This window comes from Acomys minous, assembly GCF_964271855.1.
Source record: "Acomys minous genome assembly, chromosome: 13".
Taxonomy (NCBI): Eukaryota; Metazoa; Chordata; class Mammalia; order Rodentia; family Muridae; genus Acomys; species Acomys minous.
The window spans coordinates 66683145-66695171 of NC_140495.1; the positions used below are offsets into that span (position 1 = coordinate 66683145).

Below are 12027 nucleotides of genomic sequence, written 5' to 3' on the forward strand. Positions count from 1 at the left end.
CCAAACACTCTGGAGGCAGAGGGGGTCAGATCTCTGAGTTTGAGGCCTGGTCTACAGAGTACAGGACGGTCTGTGGTACACGTTGAAACTCTGGTTTAAAAAAAAATAAAAACCAAGGTTACAGGCGGGAGCAGTGTTCCATGTCCGTAAACCCAAGCACTCAGGGAGATAGCGGCAGGTGGATCACAGTGAGTTTGTACCAAGCCTGGTCTGCAAAGTGAGTCCAGGGCAGCTAAGGCTACATAGATAAAATCTGTCTCAAAAACCCAAGCAACCAAACAACCAAACAACAAACTAAGCTCACTTGTTTCTTTATGCTGGAACACCCACGGAAAGGAAATAAGGAATAGTGTTTTAAGAATTTGAGAAGGTCACTGTACGAGTGTTTCTCATTTCAGTTTTAGAGAAAAAGGATGAGTATGCAGGACGATGCAGACCTTGGGGCTGGAGCCAAATACGCCATAAAAGAATCACGGCTAAAGTCAAGGTCGGAAATACAGGAAGAAGGACTGTGTTTGAGTGGGCGGAGAACCATGAGGTCTAAAGGTCTAAAAGAAGAGAGGAGGCCGGAACAGAATTCGCAATGATTATGGCCGCAGGCTGCTCCTCTGGTTCGTGACTCGCTCAGGCCACACCCAGTGCCTGAACCGACTTTGGTTTTTCTTAGCGTAGCTGGAGTTTTCCTGCGAGATAAGGAGAAACAAGGATTCATGGATGACTTCACCGGAATGGAGGCCGGGAGACCCCGGGGGTGCGCCGGGTGCTCTCCGCGCGGGGTGGGGTGTGGGCCACTCTTGGACTCCGGCGCCCCGAATCCGGCGCCGGCAAGGACGGATAGGGACCTATTACAACCAAGTGGGGACTTACGATCGCAGACTCGAGGGAATTTGGATTGCCAGTCCTGGGTCAGAGAGAAAGTACTCTTCCTTCTCCACCCTGAGAGGTGGTTGGGAACACAAGCGGACCCTGTTAATGCAGAGCTAGTAGACAGCGAAGACCTTCCCGCGAGGATTGGAGACCACCGGGATTCCGAACCGGATCGCAAGCTTTCCCGCAGGCGCATTGCCACTGCCCCGGGATCCAAGCCCAGGGACCCCGAAGCCACACCCAGGTCCGTTTTGGTGCGGGTGGTGGATTACCAGGCGACGCAGGAGGTGCTGCGAACCGCGTGGACCAAGGGGCAGATGACCACGAGGACCGAGGAGCGCTCTGTGACCGCAGTCACCTTTCGCACCCTGAGGGAATGACACAGTTTGTGGGGCACCGGGACCCCAGGCAAACCCGGATGTACCTGGCGTCGCTGAGGGAAGATAGTTTATCGCGCCAAGGACCTGATTTCCGACACCTAGATCCTCTTGGAGCCTGAGAAGTGTTGCAGGGCACTGGATATAAGAAAATGCTTGAAGAACCAATTTTAAGCAGCCATAAGTGTCTCACAGTCATTAAAACGAAGAAAAGGCATTTTTACGTTCGCGGTACATGGGAGTTTAAAAGCTCAAAACCTTAGTCAGCTCACCTGTTGACTTTTTTTTTTTTTAAATGCAAGTGTCTCCTATTAGTTGTCTGCATACGTCTTTCCTGTTGAGCAGCCAAAGGCAGAAGAAACTTTGAGGTATGCTCTCCGGGATGTGTGTGGTGTGTGGAGTGGGTGCAGAGAGAGGCTTGCTTTGAAAGTCCTAAAGAACCCCCCCCCCCGCTTTTTTTTTAATGGAAAAAATAAAATAAAATGAACAGGAAGCGAAGCAAAAACGTTTCCAGGTAGTCTATACTAGTGTGAAGTTTCCATTCCCACCCTTCATATTTCCACGTTAAGAAATGCCATTTAACAGGGCTTTCTCCCAGAGGACATCTTACTTAGTTTACTCCGTAACAAGAAAAGTGGACAGGCTGTGTGCAGTATATCACAAATGGCTCCATGTCTTTTTATCATCCATGGTTTTTAACGAATAAGATTTGTAGTTAACATTGGATTGACAGTAGCTCTGCTGCTTTAAGTTTAGTTTTCTTTTTATTATCTTTAATTAGATGTATGTACAGGTAGATAAGAATGTAACCGTGGGTGCAGGTAGGTGCCTGGAAGCCAAAGACATGAGATCCGTTGGAGCTGGAGCTACAGGAAATCGAGGAGCTCAGTGTTGGGTACCAAACTTGGTCCTCTGCAAGAGCAGTCTGTGCTCTGGACCACTGAGCCCACTCTCCAGTCTCTTTCCTGGTGGTAAAAATGGATGATCTAAGTCTACCACTCTTTTTATTAAATGTATTCCCTTTGTCATCAGACAGCATCATTTAAACTTTACTATTTTATTTGTGTGAGTGTTTTGCCTGCATGAACATCTATGTACCATTAGTTTTCCTGGTCCTCTCAGAAATCACTATTGGATCCCTTGGAATTGAAATTAGAGATGGCTGTGAGTGCTGGGTATTGAACCTGGGTCCTCTGCAAGAACAGGAAGTGCCCCACATCATTATTAAGGTTTTTAGTAATGGGATCTAGTTTGGAATTCTGTGGACCAAGCAAAGCACCTCCTGAAGAGAGGGGAGGGGCTGGAGTTGCCCCTGTGGGAGGGGTATTTGGTAACAGACAGGTATGGAAGGAGTGGGGCTCTGCTTGGGGTGGGGGTAGGGGTGCGGTGAAGAGTGAACAGCTCCCCTTGTCCTGGATGTTTCAGGTGTCTTCAGTTAGAGCTTGAATGCCGTGATCTGTTCCTCCCCTTGTGTTTTGTCTGGTGGGAAAGCATCCTTCTTTTACAGATGAGCTAACATTTGCCTAGGGGTCACATGGCTTATGTAGCTCATGATCAAGTGGTTGCATGTGCTGACTAAGTAGACAAGGGGTGTGGTCATCTCCCTCCTAAAGATTTGTGGACAGCTTTTGGTGGGTCTTCCTTCTAGGGGTCCAAATATACCTCAGGAGGAGAATTAGAGTTCTAGGCCAGTTTGTGCTACACAGAGAGACCTTGTCTCAAAAGCAGAGATATCTGAGTGCACCGCAGTCCTCTTTGGGCCTGCGTGCTGTTGGGATGGAGATGATTTGGGCCTGCTGGCTGGAGATTGACCACTAGCCATTCTCAGGCCTGGGATAGCTTCCCTTGAGGGAGGGATTTAGGCCTTGAGCTTATCTACAGATTTGTTGAGTAGTTGGAAAGGCAGATATTAGCTTTCCCCCCCAACCCCCTTCCGCGCCCCCCCCCACCCGCCAAAAAATTTTTCTTTTGAAGAAATTTTGCATGGTTCCTTTGTAGGATTCATTGTGACTGTTAAGTGTCCTATCTGCACTTTTTTGGATTGGTCCCAGGTGATTGAGCACTGCAGGAAGACAAGAAAAACGAACACTTTTTGCAGTGACACAAAACAGTAGCATCTTCAGCTCTCCAAGGCAGGCTCTGGAGTTATTTGGCTCTTACTAACCTGCTAACTAGGAGTCTCAAGACAAGGTCCCTAATTGCTATGTCTTAACTTGTTAAGTAGGGTTAACAAATCTTGGGCTTTTTGGGTAGGATTTAGTTAAATACTTAAGAGTATTGCCTGACATGGAATACACACTCAGCATTAACTCTTATGGATACTAACTAGTGCAGTTGTTTGCATTTAAACCACTTTTCTCCTCACTAGGACTTAGATTTTATTTAATAATGTAGTATAGAAATCACAAAAGCTAAACAACAACAAAACAACTAACAAAAATCCAACTATTGGTTTTTACCAAGACTTCTCCTATATTACCCAAAGTACTTATTTTTAGCTTTCCCCATCATTAATGGATCAGTAAGTACATTTTCCAAATTCCTCAGAAATGACTTCTGCGCCTTATGGAAGGCCTCAGCTAAGACTGGAGGACCACAGTCATGATGTTAAGTGAACAGAGTGGTTGAAGAGCCATCGCTGCCTCATTGACAGGCTTGTTCTTTTGAGAGAGAGTCATGTTATGTAGTCTTGGCTGGCCTATGACTCACTATGTAGATCAGACTGGCTTCAGATCAGCCTGCTTCCCAATTGCTGGGATTAAAGGCACAAGGGCCCTCACTGAAAAACCATTTTTAAGTTACTCTAACTCTCCTGTTAGCTGTCTACAACATGTTTACGGGTTTAAAATAGATGTCGCATTGAAAGCAAAAAGTAGTTGCTGAACTGTCTTGATTTGCTTTCCAGGTGAAGAACATTTTCCTTTGCACAGGTGTCGGAAGAGCAGCTGGACTAGTCCACAGTACCACGAATCTCTCAGGATGCTGGGGTCTTAGGTCTTTTACTTACTGTTCATCTCACAGAAAAACAAGTTCATCTAAAACTGTGCTAGCTAAATTGTGATAAAGACTCCCAGAGGCCCGTCTGGACACCTTATGACTGGGGACAAATGTCAAGGTCACCTGCCAACTGTCTACCTCTTTTATTATTAGTAGTAGTAGTATGTGTTTCTTAATATATTTGAGGCAATGTCTCCCTGCGCATCCTACGCTGACTTTGGACTTGGTGTAGCCTATGAACTGGAGATTTTCCCACCTCAGCCTCCCCCACACTGGGATTACAGTGGGTGCCAGAACGCCTGACAGCCACCTCCCTTTAACCCATTTATCCACACCTGTTATCACCTGTGATATTTGTTACATTAGACTTGCTGTAGTGTTGAGGGGCCATACTAGGTTCTTGCTACTAAAACTCACTGTGACTCCTTTTTTTTTTTGTAATATTTTTAAATTTTAAATTCATTTTGTGTAGGAGTGTTTGCCTGAATGTGTTTATGTGCACACTGTGCATGCCAGTTGTCCACAGAGGAAAACACACACACACACACACACACACACACACACACACACACACACACACACACGGCACTAGACTCCCTAAAACTGAAGGATAGGTAGTTGCGAGACTCCACGTGAGTGCTGGAAACTGAACCCAGGCCCTGAGTAGGTGCAGCCAGTGTTATTAACCACTGAGCTATTTGTCCAATCCTGAAAATGACTCTTAAAAGAAGAGACTGTGTGCTGGCCTGTGATCCCAGCATTTGGGAGGCAGAAGCAAGACCATCGCTGTGAGTTCAAGGACAGCCTGGTCTACAAAACAAGTCCAGGACAGCCAAGGCTACGCAAGGAAACCCTGTCTTGAGAAACAAAATAAAACAAACAAACAAAAACAGAAGAAAGAATAAGCTTTATTTTCAAAATAAAAATTTGGAGCCTGGTGTAGTGCATAAGCATTTAATTGCAGCAATTTAGAGGCCTAGAGGTAGGAGGAGCTCTGTGAATTTAAGACAAGCAGGGATTCAGAGTGAAAAAGAGAAAAGCAAAGGAAGAAAGAAAGGAGGGAAGGAAGGAAATGAGAAAGTGGTTGCATATCCAGAGAATTATTAAAAAGATATTATGAACTTAATAAAGCTAGATTAAAAGACAAGAAAAATTTCTCTCATGATCCTAAATCTCTTGTAATATTTAGTATCTCCTCAACATTGTTTTATTTTAGTCTCATTTTATGTGTGGGCTTATGTTGATACAAAACATTCAGTTCTCACCTCAAAGGGAATAAAAGACTTAATTCTTAAACCAAACATCAGTGACCGTGGCCCAGCGATTCAGCTTATGCCAAGTCCCATATGTCAGTGTGGGTTTGTGACATTTCTATAGAATCAGGACAATAAAAAGCTCCTAAATCCACAGGCTTTTTACATACAGTGCTTGATGGGTCACAGCAAAGTGGGAGATTCTGCTCTAGGCTTCAGATGCAGTCTAATGTCATTATTAGCCATTAGTAGAAGCCAAGAGCCTGCACACTCCAAGGACATTAGATCACACATACCTAGGGTCATACATAACACAAGATACATTGGGTCTTAATCGGAAACATTCAAACTCCCTATAATCATTGAAGTTACAGTCAGTTAATTAGTTAATTAATTAATCAGCCTTGTAGAATATTTACTTCAAAGTGTGTTTTTTGTGTGTGTCTTAGTTTCAGTTAATGCGTACTTACACGTTTATTTGATTGTAAGAATAACTTACAAAAACCAATCCTAGTGTGACCTATGTGTATTTTGTGAGTGATACTTTTATGTAAGTGTGTTGGTTCATTAGCTGGTTACCGTGAGAAGAAATAAAATCTTTCCCTGAGTTGCTTTGTGTCGTAGCGTTTTATTATAGCAGGGGAAAGGAGACAGCGTGATAAGCTAACATGCAGGCCTGTGCCCCTGCTGGTTCTGCAGCAAGGGGCCCTCCAAGGCAGAACCTGCTCTCTGCACTGCTGAGTCAGTTCAGTGCATTTTTGCAAAGATCCCTGGGTGATTCATATTAAGGTTTTGCGAGCACTGACCCACCCCTCAAGTTTATTTAACATATCAGTAATGCACTCCAACTAAAAATATTTATACGAAGTTCTTATTAATTCTTAACAGTGCCAGGGCAATAATAATTTCTAGGAGGATGGAGAGACTTAGTGTTTATAAAAGGGTATACAAAACAGTTCATAAGAATTTGCAAATTGGGGGAAAAAACCTCCTCTTTTTAATCAGCTGTATTATTCTATAATTATCCCTAATGAACTATTATTGATGGATTATTGGATCCCTTAACTGGGAATGATTCTTTCATTATCAAAGAATGTGAAATGGCTTTTTGTCAAAAGCCCCTTAGGGGAGGAAGGGCAGGAAGTCATTAAAGGCAGCACAGTTGCAGACCTCTGAGGCTGAGTCACAGCTTGTCAGTCACTCGTGATGAATTATGAGGGAGTGGGGCAAAGGTGGAGCTTGAATTTCAACCAACTGATGCAGGTAAGAAAACAGGACTGGGACTTTGGAACACCCTGAAATCTCTATAGCCACAGCCGGTACTTTGCTCTTTAATTAGGAAGACTGACTCTTTATAAGCATATTTCTCTACATAATCTCATAAATGAAGATTAAAAATGGGAACTGTTCAGATTACTTGGGGCAGCAGGAGGAGGTAGGTTTCGGTTATTGGCACTGTTCCAGCTAAATAGTTTTCAGCAACGCTCAGGACACGAAAGTAAATTTGAAATCAGAATCTGACCTCTCGCCTTAAAAGAGAATAATAGAGGGCTGGAGAGAGAGAGAGAGAGAGAGAGAGAGAGAGAGAGAGAGAGAGAGAGAGAGAGAGAGAGAGAGAGAGAGAGAGAGAGAGAGAGAGAGAGTTATTAAATAACGCTCAACAGTTATGGGTGCTCACTGTTGGACCTGAATTAGGTTTCCAGTATTCATGTTTGGCATCTCATAGCCACATACAATTTCAGTTCCAGAGCCTCCACTTCCTTCCTGTACCTCCTCAGACACAAACACATGAGACATACACTCACACACGTGCACATAAATAAAATCTTAAAAGGACAAAATAGGTTGTAGTAATGTTAGGAAAACTGACTAACATCTCTCAGGCTGGCTGGAAGTGATTGAGCTCAGGCAGTGGAAACGTTTACATTTTCTTGTCCATTGACTAAGGCCCAGGAGCCGTTTCTTCGAAAAAAAGTCATCGAGGCAGAGAGGATTCCAAATTCCCTTTTCCTGTGTGAGAGAATAGAAGCTTAACTTCCCTAATTGTCAGCTGACAAACACAGATGACCTAATCATAGTGACCAACCTGTTCCCAGAATCCTTCAGGGCATTCTCAACAGTTTAAAAGCTCTCCGGCCATCGGGCTCAAACACTTTTTTATTCTCCCTCCCCTAAACATAAAAATCTTCAATAAAGTATTCCTTTGTTTGAATGCGGCTCGATTACTTATTTAAATAGCAAAGACTAAACATAAAAAAAAGGGGTGCGAGGGGGCTGAGATGTATTACTGTCATATCCTTGGCAACAAAAATTTGGGGCACTGTCTAGAGAGACAGCTTCTCAGAGGGTATAAACTTAAATTGGGGAGGGGCTGCGTGACAAGGTGGGCACATCAGAAAGCTAGCAGTTATTGAGTAATCCTGCCGTTTGGGACAGATGGCAGCAGTGGCATTCTGTCAGCATGGTAGTAATTCTCCAAGATTAAGTTTAATGAAAGCTACTTAGTGCCCGCCGTATAGTAAACACCCAAATTAGCTATTATTATCATCCTAGTAGCAATCAGTCACGGTGGTGATGATTACTCCTCCCTTCATTCTTACCACCTGTATTTATTTACTTATTTTGTATGTGTGTATTTGTGGGGGTAATATGGACTTAAGTGCAGGTGCCCTTGAAGGGCAGTGGAACCCCTTAAATTGAAGCAGTTGTAAGCCATCAAACAAGGGTGCTGGGAACCAAATTCATGTCCTTAGCAAGAGTAGTGCCTGTTCTTAACCACTGAGCAATCCTACCAGCATCCCCGCGCTGTCCGTCCAAATGATAAAGAGCAAATTACTTGGAACAATTTCTGCCGAGATCCTTTTCTGTTTTCAGATACTGCCATACAAGATCTGGCCACCGCTGGCATGGTTTTAACTTCGGGCTGGGGATGTGGCTCTGGTAGAATGCTTGCGTTACATGTCTGAGGCCCTGAATTTGATCCTCAGTATATCCACCAAGTCCACTGCATAAACTGACTGTAGATTCATCCTTTTCTTTCTTCCTTGAGTTTTACATGTGTTGGAGATTGGACCCAAGGCCTTACAAGCACAAAATATGCTCCCTACAGTGGAGTTATAGGTCTTCAATTATGAAGAAGCTTGAGGTTTCTGGGGGTTAGAAATAATAACAAGGCTGGAGAATAAGTAAGGCCAGGCTACCTTAATGTCGCCCCAGGTCCTAGAAGTTATAAGGACTCAAATGTCAAAGCCTTTCCATCCCAACTGTGTAAGAAAATGACAAAGGCATAAGTTAAATAATCTCATGGTACACTTCTCTTTGGGAATTATGGTGGAGTAGAAGAAAGGATTCTGCAACCCATATTCGGTGTTGAGTCAAGGTTTAAGCAATGGGGATGGAGGATTGTCCTAAGGAGTAAACAAAGAAGTTCACGAAAATCATTAATCAGACTCAAGTTGGTCTGTCTTTTATTATCACCATGTGCGTAGAGAAGATATTTGCTTCTCTAAAAAGTCATTGAGCTGATTTTTATTTTATTTAAAAACTTCATCATTAAAAACATGCTAATAAATAAGTGAATAAAAGCATCACACATAAAATTTAACAGACCCAAACTCTGCACCACTCAATGTGTATAATAAACTGAAAGTGTAAAATTCAATGTGAAGCTCCGCAGCTTCCATTCTGAATGCCATGGAAAGTCTAGCTGTGGTTGCCGTTTGAATTTTAGTCAGGCACATGTAAACTTTAAAGTAACACATTTTATTTTCCTTTTACTATTTTTATTATGTAAGATCATTTTAAAGAGCACTTATTGTCGTCTCCCCAGTATTTGTGCCTCCCCATCTCTCTTACACACACACACATATACACAAACACACACACATACACACACACACACACACACACACACACACACACACATACACACACACACTCACATGCATTGCTAGAGGACCTTCCTGAAGGTTGCATTCCTTCAAGTGAACTTTTTCTTCAGCCTTCACTACATTTCAGCTTGTGTTGGCACTCTTGTCTAAGATGGTTTTGACTTTCAGCTTTGCAAAACAATAACAATAAATTAGAGGATGGAGCATGAATGGCTCAGTGGGAAAAGGCACTTGCTGACAAGCCTGACCACTAGAATTCCATCCACTGTTGGAAAAAGAGATTTACATATGTGTATATAAAATAAAGAAAATGTAGCAAGAATATTGAAAACTTTGAAATGTCTAATATAGATAATAACATAGTAATTATGGTGACTAAGGGAAAAACTCAAGTTATATTGATTGTGATATATAATTTACGAGTAAAACTTAAGAGAAATAAAAATGTAATAATTTTATTGTACAAGTGTAATTTTATTAGATATGAATAGTTTAAAGAAATTTATTTTATAATCCCTATTATTAAAGAATGAATCAAGAGAAAAAATTACATTAGTAGAAATCAGTTTTCTCAATTACATTTCACATTTTTTTGCTTTATTGAAGTTTAGTTATTAGTTTAGTTATTAACACTTATTTCATACTTAACAATTACATAAGTGGATGTCATTTTATTCTCTGACTATGGCAAAGGTAGTTATTTGTTTTAGATTATTATGTTTATCACGAAACATTATTTCCCCCTTGGTTCTGGCAGCAGACAGAGCACGTACGCCTCATCACTGTGTAGTCATAATGTCATAAAAATGGAAAGTCCACAAGGTTATAACTAAAACTTGGGTCTTCTGCTCCCTGATTCGAACTATTTCTACTGCTTTCCAATTAGGGAAACAAGACCACCGACTAATCTTGATTATGGATTCAGAACCAACTAAAACACCATTGAACCCCCAAAATAAACTAAGAACAACAACAACAAAAGTGCAGTTTCCCATGTTTCAAACAGTAACAAGAGTCCAGATGAAACTTATGTTCCATTTCTTCATTTCCTGTAGCTCTGTAAGGGCCTCCCATGCAAAGGCTTTGCAGGTAATGGTATCCTGGGGCTGAACTAGGTGACCTAACTTTCTATGTCCTTTTACTGAACTGTATTTGGACCACTTCCTGATGGCAGGGACTTCTCTCTTGAGGCTGGAGTTGAGAAAATGCTCTCTTAATCTTTCCCTTTGAAATCCAGGTCTTTTAAAAAATATTTCTTGCCAGTTTCACAGATGCAGACTATAGTTCTTAAGTACCCAAGTGCTCTCCTTGACACTGTACTCAAGGAAGAGAAGACTCCTGACTCCTACTCTCTGTGTGAAGCAGCAGCTTTCCAGCTGATGCTCAAGGGCAGGGGTTGTAGCTCAGTGGAAGAATGTGTGCTAACCATGCACTAAGTCCTGGGCTTTATAGCGAGGATAAAAAGAAAAGGTCAAATGGGCAAGTACAGACAGCCTTCCAAAGAAAGATGTGATAATGCAGGGAGTAATTCCATGAGCCAGACACAGCCTATTGATCAGGCTTTCTCCCAACCTCTGGTACTTTTCCATGGCACACCCCATTGCTGGAAGCCTTTCTGCTCCGTGCTTCTCCAGAGTTGGGCTCTGACCAAGTTCTAGCCTATTATAAAACCTTAAATAAAGTCTTCTTTGTCTAGGGCAATCCTCAGTTATCCTCAGTTGGATAAGCGCAGGGGAGAAGCACCTATTTTTGATGGTGTCTTTATGAAAGCCGGAGGTTTTTTTTTTCATCAGGGGAACAAAATGGTTTTCCTTTGTTCTGCTTCTGGGTCCATTTTATTTCACTTCACTGGGACTTTGGAATGCTAAACACAGAGATGTGACTCTGAACATTCTGGATATGCTAGGCGCGCAGATGAATACTTTCCCTTCCAAAACAAGTATTATTATTAATAATACTACTAGTCTCTCTCTCTCTGTACCTATTCATGGCATAGCATGCATGTGCAGTTAAAAGAACAACATTTGTGAGATCAGTTCTCTCTCGGCCGTTACGTGAGTTCTGGAGATAAGACCTCTGGTGTCAAGGCTTACTTGGCAAATGCCTTTCCCAAGCCCCACCTACCCATCAGGTAGGACCCAGATTAATTAATACTTTCTGATCTCATCAAACTGGCTGTACTCACAACCAATTACCTCTTATTAACCACTGCTTCTTGACTCTCAGAATAAAAACAGTGCCTTATGTTTAGTGTATGCATCACTAAGAGCTGAGTTTTCTTTACTGCTCTTCTGATCATATTAATGTATTGTATACCATCCCTCCCTCCCCACCCCACCCCCGCACACACTTATCACTCTTGACTGGTGGTCCCTCAATGTCTCATGCCTTATGTGACCTTGTTGGTTTCATGTTTGGGTTCTTCTTGTGACATTAACTGTTCACTTTTTGTCTTCATCAATAGCAGTAGGGAGCTTCTACAGCAGTTAGCAGAGAACTCATTCTAACTTGAAAAGACAGCCCTCTGTGAGAAGGCGGCTAACTGAAATAACAAATAATCCTGAAGGATTTGACTGAATGCCTTAGCTGGAGAAAGGAAGGAAAGGAAAGCTTTTGTGCCAAGGACCACAAGATCACACCAAG

The 12027-nt window shown here is 42.4% G+C and overlaps 1 protein-coding gene across 1 annotated transcript; it reads left to right on the top strand.

The window, feature by feature from the left end:
• The first annotated feature begins 439 nt into the window (after positions 1-439).
• Positions 440-6094, top strand: LOC311582106 (uncharacterized protein C6orf141). Its single transcript, XM_084754856.1, has 2 exons — positions 440-1612; positions 4150-6094. The coding sequence occupies exon 1, from the start codon at positions 711-713 to the stop codon at positions 1245-1247; it is 537 nt and encodes a 178-aa protein (XP_084610982.1). The 5' UTR covers positions 440-710; the 3' UTR covers positions 1248-1612; positions 4150-6094.
• Positions 6095-12027: the final 5933 nt, after the last annotated feature.